The sequence below is a fragment of the Aquila chrysaetos genome, chromosome 19 (genome assembly GCF_900496995.4).
Source record: "Aquila chrysaetos chrysaetos chromosome 19, bAquChr1.4, whole genome shotgun sequence".
Classification (NCBI taxonomy): Eukaryota; Metazoa; Chordata; class Aves; order Accipitriformes; family Accipitridae; genus Aquila; species Aquila chrysaetos.
This window is the reverse complement of record NC_044022.1, coordinates 24,206,261-24,231,776: the sequence shown is the minus strand read 5'-3', so window position 1 is coordinate 24,231,776 and position 25,516 is coordinate 24,206,261. Positions and strand designations below refer to the sequence as shown.

At 47.7% G+C, this 25,516-nt stretch overlaps 2 protein-coding genes across 6 annotated transcripts in view; one reads left to right on the top strand and one right to left on the bottom strand.

Annotated features, from left to right (window-relative positions):
* The window catches only part of MYO7A (myosin VIIA), a 104,246-nt gene extending 92,920 nt beyond the window's left edge, over positions 1-11,326 (top strand). For all 4 annotated transcript variants that reach the window (XM_030042258.2, XM_030042257.2, XM_030042255.2 and 1 more), the window contains 11 exons: positions 160-313; positions 428-583; positions 1,001-1,106; positions 2,772-2,885; positions 3,470-3,557; positions 4,206-4,312; positions 5,232-5,417; positions 6,182-6,298; positions 7,451-7,534; positions 8,079-8,198; positions 8,933-11,326. In XM_030042258.2, coding sequence (XP_029898118.1) covers positions 160-313; positions 428-583; positions 1,001-1,106; positions 2,772-2,885; positions 3,470-3,557; positions 4,206-4,312; positions 5,232-5,417; positions 6,182-6,298; positions 7,451-7,534; positions 8,079-8,198; positions 8,933-9,022 — 1,322 coding nt within the window. In that variant the 3' untranslated portion in view covers positions 9,023-11,326. The remainder of the gene's footprint in view (positions 1-159; positions 314-427; positions 584-1,000; positions 1,107-2,771; positions 2,886-3,469; positions 3,558-4,205; positions 4,313-5,231; positions 5,418-6,181; positions 6,299-7,450; positions 7,535-8,078; positions 8,199-8,932) is intronic.
* Positions 11,327-12,455: 1,129 nt separating this feature from the next.
* The window catches only part of GDPD4 (glycerophosphodiester phosphodiesterase domain containing 4), a 37,951-nt gene continuing 24,890 nt past the window's right edge, over positions 12,456-25,516 (bottom strand). For both annotated transcript variants that reach the window (XM_030042263.1, XM_030042262.1), the window contains exons 6-16: positions 25,319-25,417; positions 22,921-23,014; positions 21,216-21,361; positions 20,781-20,863; positions 19,757-19,907; positions 18,979-19,203; positions 18,009-18,166; positions 16,565-16,712; positions 15,968-16,050; positions 14,375-14,457; positions 12,456-13,543 (exon numbers count right to left, since the gene is read on the bottom strand). In XM_030042263.1, coding sequence (XP_029898123.1) covers positions 13,512-13,543; positions 14,375-14,457; positions 15,968-16,050; positions 16,565-16,712; positions 18,009-18,166; positions 18,979-19,203; positions 19,757-19,907; positions 20,781-20,863; positions 21,216-21,361; positions 22,921-23,014; positions 25,319-25,417 — 1,302 coding nt within the window. In that variant the 3' untranslated portion in view covers positions 12,456-13,511. The remainder of the gene's footprint in view (positions 13,544-14,374; positions 14,458-15,967; positions 16,051-16,564; positions 16,713-18,008; positions 18,167-18,978; positions 19,204-19,756; positions 19,908-20,780; positions 20,864-21,215; positions 21,362-22,920; positions 23,015-25,318; positions 25,418-25,516) is intronic.

Genomic DNA, 25,516 nt, shown 5'->3' with positions numbered 1-25,516 from the left:
ATCACCTAAAGCAATCTAAAGCCTTTACGATACACTGAGCCCCATCCATCAAATTGCAGCCACTTCTGTAGTCATGTGTAGGATGTCTTTAATGACATCATCAACAGAAGGGCTTCCCCAGTCATCCCAGTTAGTTGATCCTTGACTCCTACCTCCCACCAGTGCTGAAGTATATGGGTGACTATCCATCGAAAAGGACCCGCTCAGTTAATGAGCTGACAGACCAAATATTTGAAGGTGCCTTGAAAGCCGAACCCCTGAAGGATGAAATCTACTGTCAGACCCTCAAGCAGCTCACGGACAACCACATCAAGTAAGAGTTGTTCGTTCCCCTTGGCCCAAATGCACTAGCCTCTGTTGAGCAAAGCAGATGTGAAGTGTCCATGCCGTGGGTGATTTTTTTCCTCCTGGGTCTCTCCTTGTGTAGGTACAGTGAAGAGAAAGGCTGGGAGCTGTTGTGGTTGTGTACAGGCCTTTTCCCTCCAAGTAACATCCTCCTGCCCCATGTCCAGAGGTTCCTGCAGTCCAGGAAACATCACCCCTTGGCAGCAGACTGCATCCAGAGACTCCAGAAAGCCCTGAGGTACGGCACCAAAAGACCTCCTAGTCCTGACTGTGCCACAGCATCCAAATATGCATGAGAAAATATGAGTAGGAGATATTTTGGTGGCTGGGGGGGACAGTGAAAACTCACAGCCTCTCTCTGTGTTCAACCAAGTGAATGAAAGGGACATTGGGTGGAGGTTATCGCTGATAAACTGTGTGGGGGAAAGTAGAGATTAATTAAGTTGACTTTGTCCAGGTCCTTCTAAGTCACCTACAACCTAAGCAAATACACATTCCCCATTACAATTTTGCTTTCTTCTTTTTAGGAGGGAAAAAAACCTAATATTAAGAAAGTAGCTGAATTTACTCAAAAAATAATATGTATTAAAATGGAAGATTTAAACAAAAGATTCTTGCTTTGATGCTTTGGCACTTGCCACCTCCTGTTTTGCAGGAATGGATCCAGGAAGTACCCGCCCCATCTGGTGGAAGTGGAAGCCATTCAACACAAAACCACCCAAATTTTCCACAAGGTTTACTTCCCTGATGACACCGATGAGGTAAACAGGGGAGAAGGAAATTCTTCTTTTCTGTCTGGATGGCAGTTAATTTTCCTATTAAAATCTCAGAAGAGGCTAATATTGGTTCTGATTCAGAAAAACTCATCCTTTCCAGAAGACTCTGGACCAGAGCAGTGTAAGGAAAACCGATCCTTATCTATCCTGACTAGCTCAGGGGTTTGATTTACTGCAATTCACGTTTTTCAAGACGTGCTAGTGTTTGCTGACGGCTTTATACTATGACCCCAGAAAGAAGGAAACTGGGTGGGTTCATCTCCATTCACTCACAGTGGCTCACAAGCCTTGGCTAAGCAGTTATTTGCAGCCTAGACCGACAGACATTGTCCACCCAGCTACACCCAGCGGGGTACCATGATGGGGCTCCCTGGGGACTGGGCAGATTATGGCAGCACTGGCAAGTAGGTAACTGAAATTATACCTTCTGACCTGAGATGACACAAAAATCATAACTGCACTCAGGAACCTCTCATTAAGCATCTTACACGCTAATAAGGCAGCTCGTTATATTGATGCCAGACCAGATATGCATGTCCTTGCAGGTACTGCTGTCTCATGCTACTGATTACAGTCTTCCTGTGAGGCTCGCATCTCTCTCTCCCCTCATGCCCTTGGGCACGACTAAATTCCTGTATTTCCAAGTGGGTTTCTGTGTAAAGCAGTGCACACCCATGGAAGGAAAAGGATTCCTCTCCAGCAGCTGGCTTATCTGTAATGGAGAGTTGAGAGAACTGCTGGGATTTCTCATCACTTTGAGTGCTTTTTTCTACACGACCAGCAATGAGCTTTATACACATGCATCTGTGTGAGAGCCAGTAGAAGGAGGCAGTGGGACTCCTGCACTTGCATGGGTTTGCTGTGATCCTTTCGGCCATGGCAGTCACCCAGGTGGACTGGCAGAGTAGCATCATTCCAGTACAACATGCATCTGCACTGGAGAGCTGCTGAACACCAGCAGCACTGAGCTCCAGGCTGGCCTCTTGTGGGATGTGGAACATGGGTCGTGGTGGTTCAGGCTAAGAGAGTCATGCATGTGGTGGTCAGAAGCTTAAATTCCTTAAACTGCTACGAACCGAATCTCTTTAAGTGGACAGAACAAAACTGAGGTGATGTAAATGCTGAGCACAGCTCAAAAGGCAAAACCAGGACTGGGACCTGCATGCAGGTGGGACAGTCCTTTAGAAATCCCATCCACACGTAAAGCAGGAGTCATCTCCCCTCTCTTCAGCTACCTAGAAGTCAGGCATTTGGTCTAAGCCAGGCATCTGACCTCATCATCATCAGTGGAGAGACAGCTGGGACAAATCAGCCTGGAAGTATCTCACTTGCTCTCTACCCCCCCTAGAAAAACAGCTCTGAGACGTAACTGTTAGATCAGAAAAATCTTTTGTGTTGCCTGGGGAGCCCTGGATAAGCCAGCACAGGATACAGATAGAGCATCACGAAGCGCAACAGTACAGCAGTAGCATGGCTGAGCTTCTCCAAACGTCCCTTACCATGCCCAGAGCCACAATCCACAATGTCACTGATTTCATTGGTGGTGGGCACCTAAATCCCTTTGTGCAGCTGAGCCTAGAGTTCCTCAGAGAGCATAAAGTGGAAATTAACCTTGAGGCAGCAGTGGTGAGGATCTTCCTTTCTTTGTAGGCATTTGAGGTGGAGTCCAGCACAAAAGCCAAGGACTTCTGCCAGAACATCTCCAACAGGCTGCTCCTAAAGTCCTCTGAGGGCTTCAGCCTCTTCGTCAAAATCTCCGACAAGGTGAGTGACCCACCCAGAGGCTGGGATAGCCCCGAGGCACTCGCAGTGACCCACCTGCCAGTGGGTACACCTTGGTGGAGCCAGAGCTATCTGCACCCTCGCAGGTGAGATGCATTTCTCGGCAAGCAGCGTGGTGTCGCTAAGTCAGATCCAACCTGCTACAGGTGAGATTTGCAGTCCCACAGCCCTGACTTACAGCAATCCTCCCAAAGGGCTTAAAACACAGGCAAAGCTCTCCTAGCCTACTGCTGAGTCGGGTTTATAAGAAAGGACTAAGTAAGAAAAACGTGCAGCTTAGAGCTGCCTCAGGCAACTGGGAGAAATCTATGGAGACAGTCATCATGAAGGGAAACGAGTTGCTCCAGTGAAATAGGAAGCTGCGGTAAGGAGTAATGGGTGAAATTAGAGACAGAGCCTGCAGCAAGGTGCTGGCTGTGGCTTTCTCACATCAGCAGTTTGTAACACATCAGTGTAACGGGGACAAAGCAATGAGCAACAACTACAGGAGATGGGGCAATGGCCAACCCTGCCTGTGGCTTCTTGCCACTTGCTCAGTCTTCGTAACCATGTGCTGTGTCCCCCAGGTCATCAGCGTCCCCGAGGGAGATTTCTTCTTTGACTTTGTGAGACACCTGACGGACTGGATAAAGAAAGCAAGACCAGCAAAAGATGGTAACAGTGACTTTTCTCCATTGTGGGTCAGACAGAGCCCTCCTAGAGCCCTCCAGACCTTTCAAACTAGATTGACCACACGGTCTGCCACATCTGTTGGGCCACACTGCTGTGGGTGTGCTGTCTGGGGGGACATCAGGGGACAGCCCTAGGGACATCACCTGGGACATCATCTGTCCAGGAGCAGCAAGACCTCTGCTCCAGGGCTAGACCTGGCCCCTACAAAGAGCACCTGATGGTGGGCAGCTCTCCAGGGCCTGTCTGTGGGAAGGTTTCCGTGGTGGGATTCATCTTGCCTTGCTGCCCACATCCACAGTGGAGCTGGCTGCACCTCTGCTGAATATATCAGTGGCTGCAAAACACACGTGCCTCCAGGGTGCAATTCCTCTGTCCTGCATTAGGCACGAGCACTATCATTGAAGTACAGTTGCGCAAGTGAATCCAGACACTCTTTCCATTTTATTAAAGCTTTGCAAGGGAAAAATGTGGGGTTTTTCCACAAGGTCAGAGTCCATTTGGCCTTGCGATTGCCCCTGTCCCTGCAGGTTGTAATGGCACGTGGGCACTGCTGGCTTGCATGGACACCAATTGCCAGGTGGTACTCACAGCATTGCTTTTACATATCTGCTCCCTGCTTCCCTTGCACAGGTATAGTGCCTTCCCTCACCTACCAAGTGTTCTTCATGAAAAAGCTGTGGACCAACACAACACCTGGAAAGGACTCGATGGCAGACTCAATCTTCCACTATTACCAGGTACTCCGGGAGCCTGCAATAGCAGTGGAGATGGGAGGAATTAGGAATGGGTTGCAAAGGCTTTGTCCATCTGCAGATGGATGAAGTCTTGCATTAAATAGGAAGAACTATTGCCTTTCATAGAGCACTGCAAAGAGCGCTGTCGAGTTGCATGGTGAGGAGCAGCCTTTGTGCACTGTAGGGTAACCATCTCAGCTGGGATTTGGGCCAGCTGCTCTTGGGTGGGCAGCAAGAAACAGGAGAGAGTGTGTCCTGCTGGCAGCCTCAGCAGGGAGGCTGAATTCAGAGGCATCCTGAGGGTTTTCAGCCACCCCCATTCATGGAGATGAGCTGCGATGGTCCCAGCAGGCAGGTGAGAAGTTAGAGTTCTGCTCTTGTTTCTTCTGGGATGGAAGAGACACCTTCATGTCCCAAAGCTCTCTCTCACATACACATACACTCCCTGTGTTCTTGCCTGGATAAAGTGGTTATCCCAATATGACTGTATCCCTTAATGCTTGAGTTAGTCAGTTGAGACATTTTCAGACACTTCTGGTAATGAGGGAATAGATTTTTAAAATTAAAAAAAAAAGCAGAAAACCCATTCAATTCCAAGTGGCCATTACAAGGGGTGGATCTCCTGGGATGAGGGAGGGTGAACAAGGCTGTAGGTTCACACACCTGACAGCTAACATAGGCACCTCCCTGTTCCATGTAGGAACAGGAGACTGTTTTAGAGCAGAGAAGATCTTTAAAACATCTAGTGTGGTCTCAGCTGAGCAGCTGCCTTTCCACCACACTCAACACAACTGCTATGAGTGTTCCCAGATCATGGACTCTTAACCAGGGGCTGGATACCTCCACAAACTCCATTTAACATCTGAGCGTGAAGGTCTGTGGTCATCCCCTCTATCTATGAATTGTACTTTCCTCCATGTAGGAGTTACCAAAGTACCTGCGCGGCTACCACAAGTGCACACGGGAAGAGGTCCTGCAGCTGGCAGCTCTCATCTACCGGGTGAAGTTTGAGGATGACAAGTCCTATTTCCCCAGCATCCCCAAGCTCCTGAAGGAGCTGGTGCCTCAGGACCTCGTCCGGCAGCTCTCTCCAGACGACTGGAAAAGGGTAAAACAGCAGCTTGACTCATATGCCAGGCCTGGCTGCGGGAAGCCGAGTCTCTTGGGTGAATTGTTTGATGTTCAATGTTGAAGTGGGGCTGCCAGAATGAGTGACCCATGGTCCCTTTTGAGGCTTAGCAGAGCTGCAGCCTTCCCAACATCACCAAGAGGAGGAATTATACATGCGCGCTCATACATGCGTGCCTTGCAGTGGGTTTTCTTTGTGCTGCATGTGGCTGTGGTGGGTGGATGCAATGTCATATGGACACATGCTGGAATATGGTCTCATGTAAAGGTCTGTTGTTTAAGGCAGACTACTGAGTAGAGAGCTAATTCTCCCTACTTTACACAGGAAGAACTGTGGCACGGATACAGACTTGTCTAGAGCCATAAAATAACATAGGTGTCTCACTGCCAAGAAATAGTCTTATAAGTGCTTTCTGCTTCCTGGGTCTTGAACTCAGCCATGTGCCTAACCAGCAAGCTATCAGCTTCTCTGGGTTGAAGGTCTCTCAGTCTCCTCTGCTGCATAAATTGGAGGATCAAAACTTATAATCCCTTTAATGGAGTCACCAACACAGCTCATCTAAGAAAGAAAGACCTGCCTTGGTTCCAGGCCCTGCTCCAGTGACCAGCCAGCACTTCTGTGAAGTGTTCATTGGAGCAGAAACTAGAACCGACCGTCTTTGTGGGACTGATGCTCCTTCTCTGCAAACATCCCTGGTGTTAGGTAGTGCAAACCCTCCAGCTCTGTTGTGTTCTCTGTTGCAGTCCATCGTGGCATACTACAATAAGCACGCAGGCAAAACAAGAGAAGAAGCCAAGCTTGCCTTCCTAAAGATTATCTTCAAGTGGCCTACATTTGGATCAGCATTTTTTGAAGTGAAGGTACCTTCCCTTCTTGGGGGTTTTCTGGCAGCGTTGAGCCCAGGTCAGGAGCCCCATATAACAGAAGGGTTCCGGGTATGCAGGGTTGTCCCAGTGTCTGGACCAGACTGGGACAACCCTGATGAAGCAGGGAAAGAGTGTGAGACTCTCCATCAGTAAAGGGCTGATACACTCATTTATTGCTGCCCTGCCTCTTTACACAGATAAAGGCATTGTAGAGCTTCAGCATATCTCAGTCATTGGGTCTATACTCGTAGCTGTGCTGCTGAAGAGCCATTCTCTGTTTTGCCAAGGCAAAAGTGTGGTTTTCCAAGGGACGTGTCTGCACCCACCACGAACCAAATCCAGACCACCCACCACAGCACCAGACTTCCATCAAAGATGGTAGAGGCCAGTAGTCATGAAGTCTGTCCAAGTACTCTGGACACCTTATTGCAACTCCCTCTTCTCAATGACCACACAGTGAGCCTGGGCTGGAACCAAGTTGCTAAAATTACTCATCAGTTCCTTGAACTCCTATATCCATCTTAGTCAGCATAAGGGATCTGAATATATCCTGTGATTTTTCCACCAAGAGTGACTTGGTAGCCAAGAAATCTGTAGCGGCACCAAGAGCTGAGCCCCCATCCCCTGTGCTCTGACTCATCAATCGAACAAATTGGAGGTCCTCATGACACAGGGCTGGGAGAAGGGTTTACCATCAGGTACAAAACTGAATGTTAAGATCAGAAGGGGACAGAGCAGTGTAGTCTTGGCCTGGAGGTGCACAGCAGCAGGCAGGAGGATGAGCAGAACACCAAACAGAGACTGGAAGAGGAGAGGAGATGTCTGGGGTTTGCCAGCCTGTCCCAGCTCTTCCTTGCCAATGGTAAGATGGCTTCACTTTTGGGAGGCCACCAAAGGAAGCAAGGAACTTAATGCTGTCAGCAAGTCACCCACTGGTTATCATGCATTTAGGACATCTGTACTTAAGTAGACAGCCCTGACCACTGCTGATACCTTAATGACCTCTATGTTTATCTGTAAAGGATAAACTCGATAGCAGTTAATGGGCCACCAAATGCTGGCAGGAGAAGACAGGGAGAAAGGAAATAGGGAGGGGTCTGATTTTGCATGACACATCCCCTAACCAGTTAATCTAATTTCCAACAGCAAACTACAGAGCCAAATTATCCAGAAATCCTTCTAATTGCCATCAATAAGCATGGAGTCAGCCTCATCGATCCCAAAACCAAGGTAAGCAAAACTGAGGTCTTCACCAGATGGTCCTGAGCCCACTCCCCAACCCCTCACAGAGGTTATCCCAAAGAGCGTGTTGTTCAGAACTTCAGGAGTTCTCATTAAGCCTAGTTAGAAAGGCTGGATAGCCAGAAAAGTTTATGGAGGCAGAAACTTACTGTTGCAGAGGGCCAGCCCAGCCTTTTTCAACAGGAGATGGATTGAGACCATCAACTGTTAGGGCCCTGTAACTGGAGGATACACACACTCCTTCCTTAATCTTTTCACAGATGTTAGGACAGGAGCTGGAGTAAATGAGCTCCTGCTAGTTACTTCCACTAGCCGCATGGTGATTCTAGTACGGCAGTCCTCCACAAGCACCGGAGGATCCAGAGTCTTGCATCTAACTGCCATTCCCATGAGACCATGGTACAGTCTCATCACAGTAGACATCCTTGGTCTGCTTTGATGGAAAGTGAACGAGGACATGAGAGGTCCCCCACAGCCCTTCGTGAAAGTCGAGGCTCTCACATGTTGAGTGTCAGTCTTGTGTTCCCACCAGGATATTCTCATCACTCACCCCTTCACCAAGATCTCCAACTGGAGCAGTGGCAACACGTACTTTCATATAACCATTGGCAACCTGGTGAGAGGAAGCAAGCTGCTCTGCGAGACCTCCCTGGTAAGGAGCGTTAAAGATTATTGGACACAGTTAGACTAAATCCTGACTTTTGCAGGCAAAATTAAATGCTTCCAGCAAATTGCGTCTCAGGGATTCTCTGGGCTGAAAGTGATCTCTTAGAACAGCCCCCCAGTGTGGTTTTTTTTCTTCTGTATTTCCCATGGCTCTGCTCAATGGATCTGGGCTCTCACTTGGTCCATCGTCCAACTTACAAGCAAGCCTGAGGTGCTTGGGACTTTGCCATCTCAGGAGCATGGGGCATTGCTCCCTGTCACTGGTCTGAAAAGCACATTAAAGCCAACGTGGGCTCAGGGGGTACTCTTGAGCCCTCTTACCAAGAGCCTTTGCCCAGCTTGTCCCTAGTAACAGTCACAGAAACAAACCTCCTCCTAGACTGTCTTAAACCCAAAGCCAGAAGGATAAAAATTCCTGCTGTATTAATTGTTATTTATCTGAGGCATTCAGTATTTTGTTGGCCATTTGAAACTCCAGGTCTCATCCCAGCCTCAAGAGCATCCTGGGATGATGAGTTCCTCTATCTCAACACTCCAAATTATGTTTGGACTGTGTTCCTTATGATGATGTCATTTCACCCAAGGAGAATGGTGGAACAGGTCAAAATATACCTGAAAAATTGAAAGTCAAAAACTGGTAGCCGGTGTGTTCTGGAGGCAGAAGCCAGAGACTGTGAACTATGCTCTAAAGGCAGGTAACATCTTCTGTCTCCTCCTCAGGGGTACAAGATGGATGATCTTTTAACCTCGTACATCAGCCAGATGCTAACAGCCATGAGCAAACAGAGGAGTGCAAAGGGTAGCAAGTGAACTGCAAGAAGCCACTGGCAGGTGGCCATGAGGCTAATTCACCAGCTGAGGCCTGTGGGATACCCGTGCAGCTGGGGGAGAACCTTTGCCTCCCAGATGTGGAAGATGAGCCGAACACCATCAGGGAGTTCGCTGGACTCTGACCTTGAGGGCTCAAATCCCACCTCCCCTTCCAGCGAAGACGACTATCTCTGACCTCCCGTTCTCCTTCCCCACCCTGCACCCCGACTCCATCTTACACCTCAAAGATTTCCAGGGGACACCGCTGCTCTCAGACAGTGACTGAGCAAAGACACTGCAGCAGGAGGTTTGCCTGAACCCAATGGTTGGCATCGCAAAGGCTCTTGGAAGAGGATTTCTGTGTGTGTGTGTGTGTGTGTGCGCGTGGCTTGTTTTGTTTTGTTTTGTTTTTTTCTTAAGTAAGAGAGAGCTATCGGGATGCTAACGGCTTTTTGGTGAGGTTATGGGCATTTCAGGTTTGAAGAGGAATAACAGAGCCCTGACCCACGCTGGAAAGATGTCCAGTGAACACTGCAGGGCTTGTTTTTTAATGTTACAAAAGAATACGTTGCGTTCTTAAGAAGGACAGAAAGAAAAAGCAGGCTGGGAGGAGCACATTTTAACTAGGAATCAAAATAAACAAACTACTGATCCAACAGGCTAGAGTACTAAAGTGCTGTATGTGCAATGCTGGAAATATTTAAAGAACAAATTTTAAAGTTTTGTTTCTTCTTCTATTTATTTTTTAAAATATTAAAAAGGAAAAAAAAATCCTGCATTTTGTGCCAGTATCTGGACGCTGACTCGGGGCTGAGGGTGACCTGCAGGACAATCCCTCGCCCAGGGATTCTCCCAGAGCTGTGATTGCCAGAGGCTGAGTAAGGCACATCTTTCCCAACTTATGCGTTCAGCTGGAAGTGAAGCTTGGAAGACAAATTATCTCCTTTTGCCCCCTGTGCCCAGACAAATGAACCCTGGGAGTATCTTTACTACAAGCTTCAACATGGATGTAGGGGTTTTGAAGTCCCCCATGCTTGGAAGACTGAGGCCAAGCCTGCGTTGAGCTGTAATTCAAACATGGACTTGGCCATCAGGGTTGGAAACAGCTAATTATTTTATTGTGCTTTTGTGTGTGTTGCTGTATAAAAATGGCTCTTTATGAGTCCCAGCTAGACCTGAACCACTCACAGCAAGGGCAGGCCCTTGACTTCAGTGGGCTTTTCTCCATCTTTGGTTGGCTGTACTAATCTGCTGGCTGGTTTTCCTCTCCGCTCTTCCACCTGATGCCACGCAGTGCGGACCAGCCTGCTCTGGAGCAGAGTTGGGACCTGCCAGCAGAGGAGGCTGAAGCCATGTTGTGTCTGGGGGGATGCAGGGGAAGGAGCCTGGGGTGCCTTTCCAAAATCCGGGCTTCAAAGGAGCACATGCCTGGGTGTGGGGCATCAGGAGGGGTGACGATTATCCACCAAGATCTGGTGCTGGTGTCACTAACGCTGAGTGGATCTCAGTAGGTGTGGGAGACTTCTCTTGGTCCTGTGCATTGGGCTGAGTTTGGCTGCTTTCATAAAAGTCCATATTGTAGGGTGTCATGTATTGTTCTCTTAAGCTCAGCTGGACTCAGACCTCCAACACCATGGCGTGCCAGGCAGAGTCGGCAGCACTGCCTACCGGACCTCAAGGACCATGACATCCAGCTGGGATGCAGCAGTGACTTTGGAACTCGGTTGCTGCACAAAAGTGAATGAGATGCTGCACGGAGACTTCCACCAGCCAGACAGGGCTGCTAGGAGATCCCCTTCCTCCACCATCCCCCTACCCAAGGCATTCTGGTGATGGGAGGACGGTTACACCAGCCAAGGCTACACTGGGAGCCAAGCTGCCTTCTCACCATCCATCTCTGATGCTTCTCGCCCTTTCCCAGCTGCCATGATCCAGCTGTCCCAGGGATCCCACCTGTCCTCAGACACGTGCTCATCATCCCCATCACCACCACTGCTTTTCGTGAGTCTCCAGCCATCATTGCCTCCCACAGCACACGCAGTAGATGATGCAGCACGGCAATATTTTCCAGCGCTGTCCTGGGCCAGCTTTCCCCTGCCATCACCCTCATCCCTCCAGTTACAGCTCTGTTGGCCTCCCACGCACCCCATCATTTTGGGGGGTGCCGGGACTCTGTGTGCGTGTGCCTGTGTGTCATATGTATTAGCGTCTGCTGGCCTCTTTGTATTCACACCAAGCGATGTACCATGAAAAACATATGTCCAAGCGAAATATTCTAATTAAAAAGCATCAAGTGGCTTGTGGGAGGCTGTTCTGCGCTGCGTGGTTGTGGTGATGTCTCCATGGGGAAGGGTGGGCTCAGGGCTCCCAGGTCCTCACTGGGGACAAGACTTCTTGCAGAGTGGGACTCCTGGTGAGAGTATCCAGAGATTGGGAGCAAATCATCAGCGTGCCTGGACTGGAAATTAAGTGAAATCTTTTCTTTTTGGGTAAAAAAACTGCAGCCCGGGGAGTCTCCATTGGTCATCCTCTAAGACAAGGGCTGGTTCTTCCACAAAGGCCAGTTTTGAGCTGAATCACTGGATTCAGCCAGTAATTCAGCAGGAAGTACTGGGTGAAAAGGTTGTGTGTGGGAGTCAGACTACCAGCCACGTGCTTAACGGCGTTGCCAGACCCTGCTAGCTGTGAAGCAACAAAAATAGTAGCCGAGATGTGACAGGGCGTAAGGCATTGCAGGAGACCACAGGTCTAATAGGCCAGGCTCTGCCTGGACAAAGCTGCTGAGGATGAGGAAGGTGAGTACAGGGAGATACCACTGTGTAATGGCCAACCAGCAGCTAGATACATGGATGAAGGTGCGTTGAGGTGGCTTTTCCTAATACATATTAAAAGCAGCAGCTGGGGGACCACAGCTAAGTAAGTCCCTCACCTGGACACCAGGGGACAGGCTGAGGACCGCATGGTGCACACCACTGCTCAACCCACACACTCTCCACCTCCCCATTTTCGCTACTCACGTACCTCCATGTGAGTGGTACCCACAAAAAACTATGAACCAGCTATGGCTGCAGGGCATGGGGAGGGGGTTTAACAGCATCAGTAGCATCTTCTCCCCATGCTTCATAGATCTGGAGCTGCTCTACACCAACCCACCAGCCCTTCAGCCCTTTTCCAAAGGAGGATGCTGCCTTTTTGCATTTCTAGCCTCCAAAATACTCCAAAACTGCAACTTGGAAAAGTTTGAGCGCTTCTCAACACAGCTAACTCTGAAACCTAATGCTTCTCTGTCACCATTCACTTGTGATAGCTTTAGTTAGCAAAAACACCAAGCTGCGTGAGACTCGTGTATGAGAAAATGTCTATAGCCTGATTCAGGTAAAGACTACTATTTTCTTCCCCTTTCCCAGTTTGTCGAAATAAGAACAAAACAGGGTAGGAGAGCTAAAATGTATTTAAAACAGCACTTGCAATTTACAAAAAATGTGTTCTTATTATCCGTTCAAGTAGAAATTTATGGCTTAAACCTGGGAGATGCTCACATCTCCCTTGCAGTGCGGGGCATAGACCCCCTCCCTCCTGTGTGCCAGCAGCCACTGGGAGAAATGAAAATTGGAATAAATCCCAGGGCACAGTGTGGTTATACAGACCTTCCCAAGGGAAAAGCAAACAGGACACTTGGTGGGACTGGTTCACATGCAGCTCAATCCTTCTGAAGGAAAGTGGTGTGCTCTTGGTCATAGTCTCAGTAGCTACACGGCCAAGGCACCAAAAAGTCCTTCAGCACCCATGGGAAGATACGCCCTCGCTCACAGCCAAGGGGAAGAGACTGTCCCGTTAGGGTCTATGGCAGGGCAAGAGTGGGGAAAAGGAAAACCTAAGCTGCCACTGCCTGCGTTATAGAAAGGTATGGACCATAGTGACCCAGCCAGCACCACCTGACCATCGTGGTGGGACTAGTGTGCTCTCAGAGATGGAGGAGACCTGCGAGGAAGGAGGGAGGGAGTGTGTGGAGAAGAAGCCGGTCTGTCAGGAGAAACATGGGCAGCTGAGAATGAGGAGGACTGGAGGATGCTCAGATATTTGCAGCATGTGTAAAACACAGCTGTGGAAACAGAGGGCTTACGCACGGCAGGAGGGATTACAGGATGATTGCCCTGTAGGATGCCAATGGTCTCAGAGTTAAATGGTGGCTTCCATGTGGTTGCTGCACCTCATCATGGTGCACAGCTGCTTCGTGGCTGCAAGTCCATCTGTGCTCCCTACACCCCAGGGCTCCCCGCCAGGTATGGAACTGTGAGTAAAACTGTAGGAGAGGAAGCTCGGTGCTCATCTCCTGCCTCCTCCGCACAGAGGCAAATGGCTCCTCCTCACCAGGTGGACCTGAGCCCCTTGGCAGGTTGGTGTTTGCATTGCAGGAAGGGGCAGCAGGAGAGGGTCTGCTCTCTAGTCCTCATCGAGATGGCACGTCCATGTCCCCTCCCTGTCCATATCAGGCCAAGACAGCGGGCATGTCGCTGAGCTCTGGAAAAGGGGACACACAGTGAGCTACTGAAACATCTGCAGTCATGAGCAAACAGAACCTGGCTGAAAATGTGTGAAGCTCAGGTTGGGTTATTTTGCCTGGATGGTAGCTCCATGGGTGCAGAGACCTGGTGCATGGGAGGGTCCCCAGTCAATCCCACCCCACCTTGCAGATCCAAGAGTGCTCAGCACCTCTGGGCTCTCTTTTCACAGCATCGCAGAATAATGCATATTGGAGGGGACGTCTGGAGGTCTCTGCCCCAACCTCTGCTTGAAGCAGGGCCAATTAGATTGGGCTGCTCAGAGCTTTGAACATCTCTGAGGGTGGATATTCCCCACGTCTCTGAGCCACTGTTCCAGTATCTGACGACCCTCATGGGGAAGATTTCTTTTTTTCTCTTTATATCTAGTAAAAATTTCCAAGGTTGCAGCTTGTGTTGATGTCACTGCACATTCAAGAAACATCTTCTCTACACCATCCCATTAGATGGTTGCAGACAGTGATAAGAAGCCCCTTGACCTTCTCCCCCACCGTGTAAACCAAGATCTCAAATGCCCTGTCCTCCAGCGTAGTGGCCCCACTGAGCTTGCTCCCATTTGTCACAATCTACTTGGTACTGGGGAGCCTGAACTGGACCCAGTGCCTAGACATGGCCTCACCAGTGCCGAACAGACTGCCACCTGCGACTGAGACAACCCAGGATGAAGCCATCCTTCACCAGAGCACGGGCACCCATCACCAACCCATCCATCCATCCATCAGGACCCCAGTGCCCCCACGGACACGGCCCTGAGCAGGATGTGGCTCCCGGCTCTCCTCGCCCTCCTCACCTGTCCTGAACTTGTTGTAGGTGCCGCTCTCCAGCATCGGGCCACCGTCATGGGCACAGCAGGAGAAACTCCGCTCTCGCCACCTGCATGGGGCAAAACACCTGGGTCAGGCCACCGCTCGCTGTCGTTACCCTCGCAGCTGCCTGGTGCCCTGGACACCTTTTTTCTACTTTGTCAGGGCAGGAACTGCCCCGGTATTTTGGGATTTGCTCAGATCCTTACCGAGAGGGGACTCTAGTACCTGACTGATGTCTAAGCATCCACACTTCATGTGTGCAACAGCATTTTGAAGACAACTTTGTGACTAAGTCCTGTTTTCTAAGAAATAGTTAAGAGCTCAAATGCCCTGCAGCTGCTGGTTCCTAAGCAGCCAGGAAAATTTAAAAATTGCGATTTTGGTGCATTCGTAAACCTGACAAACAAGACCACGCAGGGCTCTCAGGCACTGCTGATGGCCCTTCACTCCCAGCAGGGCTAGGAGAAAAAGGTTGTTATTTGCCCAGAAAAGGCTGTTATTTGGCTGGATCAGAAGCATATGCAGGGCCCTGGGAAACGTACACACAACATGAACGCGAGCCTGGAGGAGACAGGCATGGGAAGGTCTGACGGTGGTGGTGATGCGTTGCAGGAGTGACTGCGAACCATCCTGCAAATTGGAGGCTTGAAAGCAAGGTGAAAGCCGCTAAAGCAGGACCTGAGGAGAACAGGGCAGGGTGAGAGGGGAAGGAAGAGAAGGAGCCATTTTGCCTTGGGAAGGGAAAAGCCTGGCTGCCCAGCAAACATGCCTGTACAGCTTTTAGCTCACCGCCTGGCCATACTGCTACTAATTCATTTCTCCACCACCCCAGAGCAAAAATTAGAGCTGCCACCCTTTCCTATGCCAAAGCAAGTCATGGTTACAAACAATCCAGACTGCATACGCAGGAGATTCCCGAACTTTCCCTTTGCTGTCACCAGCAGCACAGTTGTGCTGCCAGCACCCCTGCAGAAAACACCCCTGGGCTGGCTGGGCTGGTCCTTCCACCCACCCACAGCCGGCCAGCTGAAGACCTGAGCCCAGCACCTCCTGCTTTCCTTGGGCACCACTGGGATAAGAGCACAAGCAAGTTCCTCATCCAACTCTGCAGACCAGAGCATCCAGCAGCCCAACCCGATTTGCTGGAGTGAGCCTGTCCTACGAACCCCAGATTTCCCAATTATTAAACAGAGAGGCAATGTCTTTGACAGCGTGGGAAGAAAAAAATGTGCTGTCTGTGACACACTCAGACATTTTCTTCTCAGGGGGTCTGGCCTATGCAGACAGAGAGACACTGTTCGATAACTGGTTTGTTGCTACTGTAAGTCCACCGGGTCTCCACCGAACCCTGAGGGTAGACGATGCCTGAGCTGCCAAAATGGCAAGGGAAAATGAGAGCAAGCAGGAGAGGCAGAGAGGTTTTTGCAGACTTTCAGGGCTCTTTTCTAGCTCCTGAAGGGAAAGGTAATGTTCTCAAGAGCAGTTTTAACCCTTTAGATCACCCAAAAGCATCCCTCCTTCCCTCCACCTGGCACAAAAGATCAGGTTAGGATGGCCATTAGCAACTTGGTAGTTACCAGTGCAGAGCAAAGATGAGTGAGATGAGGAGCACAGAGGTCAGATCTGTCAGGATCCACATGATGTTGTACTGCTGTGGAGTCTGGAAGAGAACAGAGTATGTGTCCACCACCAAGATCCCAAGATATGCAAAAAAGTTGTTCAAACTCTTTCTTGCTGCTGGAATATGGCCATTCAGCTGCCTGGTTTGCATGTTCAGTAACAGCCCTCAGGTGTTTAAAGCATTTGGTGGCATTTCAAAGTGGCCACTCACCAGTGCATGTTGGTGCCAAATCATCATCCTTCATAAAAACAGGTCTGTTGTGTGGCCAAGAAGATTGTAGCACATCACAGTGAATATAACAGGGACCTCTTGTTTGTACAGGCAGGCCCTGTAGTTCTCACTGCTTCCCTCCAACATTAACATCAACTGGTGGTATCTCATTTTCTCTGGCAAAATTGTCCTTTAGTGAACACCAACTGCCAGGTTTCAACTCAGGTCCTTTTCATGCAAAGGGTCCTTTATCCATGCATGAACTGCCCCGTGGTCTCCAGAGGTAACCATGAACATCCCAACCCTACTTCCTACCCCTGGGAAGGGGAGGATTTTTGCTTACCATGAGGAAGAGTGGCTGGCTGAGATTCTTCAGCGTGTGGACGGCATTGGTGGTCACAGAGTGTGCCCCAGAGCACCACGCCAGGGAGAAAAGCCATGGCTCGTTGACCACATAGAGGTTGGTGGTAATGTTTGCCTCAGCGTATTTCCTTTAAAAGACCAAAAGGCAATAGCATTTGTTAAGCAAGGAGGTTAGTACTTCCTTTGGGCTGAATCAAGGAGAAACAGCAATTTTCTGTAGGAAAGGGTTGCTTTAGGACCTAGATAAGGAATAGAAAGGAAAGCCAACCAGCCAATAATTAATCATTCACAATTGGTCAATACAGAATAGCTGATCCGCTGGAAACAAATGCAGTTAAAATGTCCAAAAGGTCAAAACTTTTCTTACCCTTCTGCCATAAGAGTCAATGTAATGATGTGTTTGTAATCTCCCCATAGTGTGTTCAAAACTACCTCGAAGCTGGCTACTTATGTTTGTTTGCCGCATCAGCTCATCATTTTTCAAGTTCTTATAAGCTACTGAAACTTAATATGAAGTAAGATCATACTCTGTGCAATGGTAAAGGACTGTATCATCTATAACAGCATTTGTAAATCTACCTAGGATCTATCCAGGATTTACCCAAATGGATCTACATAGGATTTTACATCCTGTGAAAATTATCATTGCAAAAACATGAACATTACTCTCATCCAAAGGATTAAACTTCTCATTTCCTTTTTTTTTTTTTAAATTAAATTTCAGTGGGTTTGTGCACTGGAAAAAGCAAAGAATCTTATTTACAAAAGGAGAGCTGGACAGGTAAGACTGGCTTTTTTTTTTTTTTTTTTTTTTTTTTTTTTTTTTTTTTTTTTTTTTTTTGGAGGGAACCATTTTGGAAACTTCTGCAATGAATGTGGAGCCTTCCATTGAAGAGATGACATTTTCAGTGTGTCACAAGCAACAGAGTACTGGAGGTAACAGAGACAAGAAATGAAGTCTCCAAAACATCAGCTACAAGAGAGTGATGGTCTCTCACCACCGCATTATGCACTCACACCAATGTCTGTGGAAGAGCCACGGGAGGTGAAATAGCTGTTCACCCTCCATGATTCAGTGTTGGTGGGACTGAGGACGGCATGAATACAAAGACAAGAAATCAGGAGAGAGCTGTGATATTCTACCCAGCAGATCCTCAGAGCTTGGTCAAGTAAATATGGACTTGGGGGCAGGAGGGGGTGTAATTACGTATGTCACCTCTTGACCACACACCGGTCAACAGTAGGAGTGAACAACAGTCCTTCACTCCCAAAATAAAACAGGGATGGCCGCTTGATCTAAAGCAGCAATTCCAAAAATGGAATAGATCCTGGAGCTGGTCACTGGAGGGAGACATTGCCACATGCATGAGGCATAGTCCAGATGTAGTCCACCGACTGTACTTGGGGCTGAAACTGCAACCTACCGGATATCTTCACTGGACATTTCAGTGTAGGCCAGATTGAGTTTGACAATATTGTCCATCAATAGGTCTTCAACTGGGGCCTTACTGCCCATTGTCTGCTGAAACCCAGGAGCAACAGACTGAACAAAGGACCTCATGTCGTTCTCCAGCCAGAGGACCTGCAGGCAACGAGAGGACCCAGTGAATTCACAGCAGACGTACTAATGTGCCCTGCCCTTCACACAAACCCAGTAAAGAGAATGTCTTGAGGGGCTTAACCCAGCCGGTCAAATGACATGTTTTGTTCAATGATCAAAGAACATTTGGATGCAGAGTTAAAACTTGCAAGTCACTTTCATCAAGAAATAAGTATTCACTGTTCCTTGCTTATCAACTTGAAATCAGTGAGTACGTTTCACACAGCCCAACAAAAGATGCGGTGTTTGAAATGAATGGAAAGACAGCTTTGGTTTATGGGAAAGGCAACAGAAAATATTCTGTTCTCCCATTCTCCCAGCATGAGAGAAGAGATCTTCAGCAGACACAGATCAGCGTAACTCCCCAGACATCGATGGGTACATAACCTGATCCATATGCGTTTAGCATTTATCCATTGCCAGGGGAAGGAGGAAGGCAATGAAGGCTCCCAACTCAGTGCATTTTCATTTAAGCCAGGAGTTTCTATGCAATATGTAAAATAAGCATGGGTGGCAGGGAGCAGGCTGCCAATTATTACAATGATGAAAGGATGCCATTTAGGGGCTAAAGCATCAGCTGGTATATACACTGGCTTATTTCCCTGTGCTGCTGTAGGGTTACACCATTTTGTACTTGCTGAGGAACCAATAGTAGGAATATACTCCAAATGATGCCTCTTAAAACAAGTGAAATGCAACAGGACGGACTTTATACAGGTGAAATCATGCAAGGGATGACCCCAAAGTCCCAATTCAGCAATAAAAAGGTATATGGAGGAGTGAGGCCACCCTACCAGATGGGGTCTAATCCCCGACTCGCTGAGGATGACTTCCAGGGTTCTGTTGATCCACGAGTTCCTGTAAGGATGTTTCTCTGGAGGGCGGTAGAGATCAAATATCACAAGTTTATTCTGACTGTCTGCGAGGCGCAAGAAATTACTTAGCTTGTAAATTGACTGATTCATTGCCTGGTTTTGATCTGCCCTTGACAGTGAGCCCATGCATGAAAATGGTTTGTCCTAGAAATAAACAGATATAAAAAAGGAAATCAATCAGGCAGTCACCTCTGGAAGTCAGCTGCATGCAAAAAACTCATATCTCTAAGAGGGAAAAAGTTTGACGTCAGACCTCAGCAGGCGAGGAACTTTTATTTTGCTTAGCTCTTCTACCTGAGAAACAGAGGAAATTAACCCAGGCTGTGACAACGCTGCTTCTAGGACCTAAATTGCATAGTTTACAGCTAGTTTTGCTCTGCTTCTCTGTCTCATCATGTTAGCTGTGACTATTATACACAGCACCTTGCACAAGTAGCTCTTGTCTTCTTCCCCTAGCCCATGTGTTCTGCTGCTGCCATGATGAGGAGCCACAAGAACACCCACTAGCCAATTGTTACAGGTCTCCTAAGCCTAAAGGCCAACTGGACAAAGCAAGGAGACCCCACCTGAAGGATTTCTACTGACTTCTTTGAGTTTTGGGTCAACTAGTAGCTCCTTTCCTGACATTCATGCTATTAAGTAGTAGCCAGCTGGTGTCTTCTACATCCAGTTGATGATAGTCCTTTATGGTGCTTACCTTAAGGAACCACGTTCCAGCATTCAACTCCTCCAGCGCATCCCAGGAGAATAACGCGGCATTTTGAGCCGTGTCATTGGGATAGACCTCCTTGATGTTAGTTGTCCTCCTCAAGGTGCTGTCATGCATGAGGAAAGGAACCCCATCGTAGCTGTTGGAGAGCAAGAGTTCAGGTCACTTGGAGTGCAGGTTTGTTCATGGCACGAGCAGACTCATGCCAGGTCAGAAGAATATGTGGGCCACCATGAATGCAGCAGTACAGCCTCCCTCAGTGCAGAGGGTGGGATAGGGAGGAAGGCTGAGGCTCAAGACACCAGGTTATTTCTGGATTAAATACTGCTGGGTGACCTTGGAGAAGTCATGCCTGTCTGTGCCTCAGTTTCCTCAGGGGCAAAGTGGAGATGGTGGCATTTATGCTTGCCAGCCCCTCCAAAAATAGGTAGTAACTTATGGTTGAAATCTCTTTTTGCTGACACCAAAGTGTTTCTATGGGTTTCAGAGGACTGAAGTCTAAATGGACAGTGATGGAAAGGCAAAATTTTCTCTTATAGAAGGGTCTACATCAGTAGAACTTCTAAGCATTAGTATTTTTCTCATTCAGTGCCTGGAAACTGCTCATCCTGCACAGCATGTTAGCAATTCATGGCAATGGGTCCCACAAACAAAGGCAATTAAAGAACTAATAATTAGGACTATGCTGTCACAAGTCTGAACACAATTTTCTGTTGGTTTGCAGGCCTGATACAGCCCTCACTGTGGCATAGAAGTCAAACTAGGGTAGGGACTTGTCTTTATACTCTGCAAAGCATTTAAAATATACTGTAGAAATAATGATTGTTAAATCAATAGCTACAGCTCATTGACTTGCCTGAGAACAACCATGCCCTACAGCCCTTATCATCACGCACCGAGGGACCCTGTCCCAGCCATCAGTAAAACCTCATTGCCTGGCGTTGCACATCTCCAAAGGCAACTCTTAGAAAAAGCAGTGCATATTCTGTGAGACGTGATATTTTCCCCTTACCTGATGGTGACATCTGTTTCAAGACCATCCCCACCATGTTCAATTGTCTTCTGAAATGACATCTCAGTGTTTTCTGGTGCCAGCTGAAAAAAAAAAATGTGCATGAGCAGATAATTTTCAAACACACTGTGGAGGACTCTGTAAGTACTTTCTGTCTCTGTAACACCTCTGGTTTTTATTAAGGGAACATTGTTATCTTGTTAAAGTCTACTGTTTGTTTTCTTCCACTTTAGCCACCAAATGCATCTTGTCCCTCAGGAACAGCGTTATCCATGTTAGCAAACCCATGCAGCGATGCCTTTGGCATGCAATTCTAAAAGGAAATGTGTCCCCTTCCACCCTCTACAGATTTCACAGAAAAAAAACAGAAGATGATGATGAAGGTAGCAAGACACAGGATGAAGAAATGATGTAAAATAACTTCTCCAGACCTACCATTGGTGCTCCACGGTGTCCAATGAGGGCTGGCTTTGGTCCAAGTGTCCCCATCTCTCTGATGCAAGGAGAGTACATCCCCAGAGGTATCAAGAAAAGAAAGAGAAGGATAGCCAGGTATGGACCAACAATTATCACCTGAACAACTGAAAATTTGAAGGAGGAAGGCTAGAGTTAATCCATGTGGTAACATACCGGTTTGCCTTGCAGCTTGACTTTTAATACAGCCCTCCAGCTAAAGTAGCTGTTGGGCTTTGTCCCATCCCTTTTTCCCCTAATTTTCACTTTCTTTCCAAACAATGCAACCCAGGAAAACAAACTGGTCAAAGCAAGGACATGGGCTAAGTCAGGACTGCAGGTTTTTTGCTTTAATTACATCTCACTATGCCTTACAGCAAGACATGGCCTTAATTTCTTTTTCTTTAGAGGTGGTGCAATGAAATATCCCCCATCTGTAGAAAAACAATCCTCAACAGATGGATGGTGATTTTTTTCTTACTCGGGTAAGAACAAGCAACATTTTGAAGTTTCATTCACAGTGAAGAAGAGGAGAAACCTTTCTCCTTCAACTATGTTACATCCCCTTAAGGTGAATACTTCCTTGGTTCATTCAGATTGCTGTCAGTGACCTTCTGTGTGTGACCTACAGAATCCTGCACGGGTATTGCATCTCAGAAACTTGCCAACTCATTCCCTACAGTCTTCTCTGGAGTCTGTTAACACATTGCCCAAGAGTCCCTGTGAGCCTTCACCTCCGGGAACAAAACAGTTCCTCTGAGAAATGAGCACCTATGCGCCAACATTTCTTTCTTGAACGGATACCACCATCCCTCTGCATGTTGTGCCAGTGGCTCTGAAGGAACTTGGGCTTACACCAAGCTGATGTATTGAGCTGGGCGTCCATTAGGCATGGTGGACTCTAATGTCTAGGGTCCCAGCATATTCCATCCCAACATCCCCAGCTGTAGTTCAATAAGAAAAATCCTGGGCAGGAAAAAAAAATGCTTTCAGCAGCCCATTCTGTCTGTGATTTTTATTACAAATCAATATCTGCAGATGGGTGTCATGTAGATAATTTTGGCTATGTGGAGAGACTAGGTCAGAGAAAAACAGCCAGTCCCAGAGCCAGGCTCTTCTGCAGTTGTTCCTGGTATCTGGCCTTGTCCTTACACTACTTGGTCACTCTTCTCGGAGGTGGACAGGAACTTCCCATGAGATAACACTAGGAACTGATCAAGAAGCTCTTTCCCCTATCTCAGCTGGCTTCTCCTGAGATGCACTAGTCTGACGTGGATTGACTGGACTGGAGATCCCTTCTGAGACAGCAAAGCTGAGAATAGCAAACAAAAGTCAGCTGAGAGAGCTGCCACGGGCTGCTTTTTCCCCACAGAGGGCTGAACAAATTTCCACGCGTGAATCAGAACATGGGTACTTCTGCTAATCTCCTCCATCTCAAGGCAGGTCACTGCCTTGATACAGGCCAAAACTGTGGAAGGGAACATGCAAACCAGTAACGCACCTGTATAGCCAGAGGACAGTGCGCAGCCCAAGCCCCAGCCCTGCTAGTTTCCCTGGGATACACAGAAGTTAAAAGTCTCTTCCAGCTGGACTGCAGGTGTGGGAGGAAAAGGCTCCTGCCCACCTATTTTCCCCCACTGATATACATCTTTTGTCATATAGGGAGCAGGAAGCAGAGCTACCGTACCTTTCTTATCTGCTCTGATGGCATGAAGAGCCACAGGCCAGGACAGGAGGACCATGATGGTTATTGCCCCTATGTGGAGATAGGGAGCTGTGATCTGGTAAGGAGAGAAAAGGATTTTAGTCAAAGGATGAAGTGGATACAGATGGAAACAAACCCCAACACGGCTACAGCCTTCCACCTGGATGGGCTCCTGCTGCAGATACCAGGAGTTCAACCTCTCTCCCACACCTGTGTGGGATCCACCAAACACCTCTGGAGTTGGAGGAGAGATATGTGACCAGCTACCCAGGCTGAGGAGCGCTCCTCACTGCACTACACAGCTCTCCCAAGTCAGCTGAAGGACATGGCTGTCCTCATCCATGTGGACGCGATTGCCATTACTGCTATGCCCTAATCTGTGAGCATCTTCCAGGGAGCAGCCAGTTTAATCCAATCTAACCCAATCCAATCCCAGTCAGGTAATAGTCACCTCTATACCACACTGCAGCTAAATCATTAAACTGATGTCAACAAACCTGAGTGATAAAATGTGGTATTTACACCTGTATGGAACTAACTATTGTGGTATAAGAGCAGCAGTTAATCTGGTATATGTCTGATCATGGACTTTATTAGACTCATATAAACCCTGCAGTACCTAGTTTCACATATTAGCAATATATTCCAGAAAAATAATTAATTTGCATTTATTTCAAAGCATTTAATTCACTTGCATTAGGGCTAATTGCATTTTCTCTCTCTTTTTTTTAAACTTTCAACTCAATGTGTAGGTATTTTTCTTGATTTACTGATGCAAAACAATATATTCATTTAATGCTTATGATATATTACATAATACCTATTGCTGGACAGATCTAGTAATTGGACTAGATTTCTTTCATCCTAAAGATCAAACAAGAAGATCAGAAGTTAAGAATCACTTCTGTGCTTATCATGAATGCATGAGCAGAGCTGGAAACCAAGCAAAAATAGTTTGTCACTTGTACAGACACTGAATGGAGGTTGGTATGACACACTTCTCATAAAACTAGGCAAATCTGTCAAAGAAACCAGTCCATCATTTTCTCATGTTCATCAGAGCCCCGTGGTTACTGTTCCAGCTAGAAGTGAGAGTTATTAAGGTACGTGCTAGGAAAAAAAGTTATCCAGATGCAAGCCTTTCCTATTGCTTAGTCCATGCCTGATTCTCTAAGCTGGAAGGGTTGAAGAAAGCAGCAGTCATTGAGAGATGTTACTGCATGTGATACTGTCTGCCCCGGACACTTGATACCAACATCTTCCCATCAGAAGCAGGATTCAGTTGCGTAAACAGAGGTGCCATCTGAGATGTCCAGGATATTTGAGATAGCTTTGCGGGGCTAATGGACATGACACAGGATCTAGAAGAGATTCATGTCCTTTGGGAACAGCAGTGGGAGGCCATGTGAAGCATCTCAAAGGGCATGAACACCCAAAATAAACAGCACCTGTGGGGAACCCAAAGGCTGTTGTGTCTCCTTCTCCTCATCCACCTCCCCTGGAGTCTGTAAGGGAGAGGAGAAGCTGATGGTTTCTCATTACCTTTGCCAGTGCACAGCCCAATGGTTACCAAACTCTGTAGAGCAGGAATGTGCAATTAACGATACCCTACGAACACCACATCTGTGATTCCTCTTCCAGTCCATACGCTTTGCTCTCCCAACATTCACAAGCAGTAAGCCACATGGGGGAGAAGTGATAGGCCCAAATAACATCTTCAGGGCAGCTGTGTAATCAAAGGCTACATACTTCTTGCTTCCCAATACATGTGGGGACCTGAATGCTCAGACACTAAACAGCACTGAGCAGGTCTTGCCTCCATCTCCAGATCTGGTGAGAGTTGAGGAGGCCAGCAGACCATGCACTCTGACCTCCCGCACCCCGCAGGTTGTCCCACCTGATACCAGCGTTCCCCACCTGCTCCCCAAAAACTCCATGCTGTCCTGCCCTCAGGAGATGAAGCACTTCTGAGTCACAGAAGACTGAAATTGTGCTAGTGCTAAAGCTGCTGAACTGGCAAGAGCTGATTAGGGAGAAAGTTCTTGCTCCAGCAATCCAGCCAAAGGGGTCTGATTTACCTGCCCTGGGCACCTGAAAATTAACAGTATACCTACAACATTTTTGCCAAAAAAAAAAAAAAAAAGGATGTGACTTCCCAGACTGAGACATGTTACATCAGATAGCTTGAAACTCAGCCTTGGGTCTTGGCTCTCTTTCTCCCAACAGGAAATGTTAAGTCATAATAAAAGTTTACTCAAAGACACGTACCCTGCCAGGAAAACCCATGTGAAAAATGCATGTGGAATGTTTTCTAGCAATTACCACAAATTTGTTCTATAAACAAGTTGTTCTTTCAAACAGACCTCCCAGCCCCTCTTACCTGGAATGACAGGTGGACAGTTTTCCATTGATCTCCCCAGAGTACCGATAATATGAAGAGGGCTGTTATAGAGAAGCCCAGGACAAGAAAAGTCCCAATCTGGAAAGGCAAAGACGACATAAATCAGCTTCAGCATTTCTGCACAGGGTGTGCCATCCATTTGACTCACAGGCTTATTTAAGCAGCTTGGACTTTGTA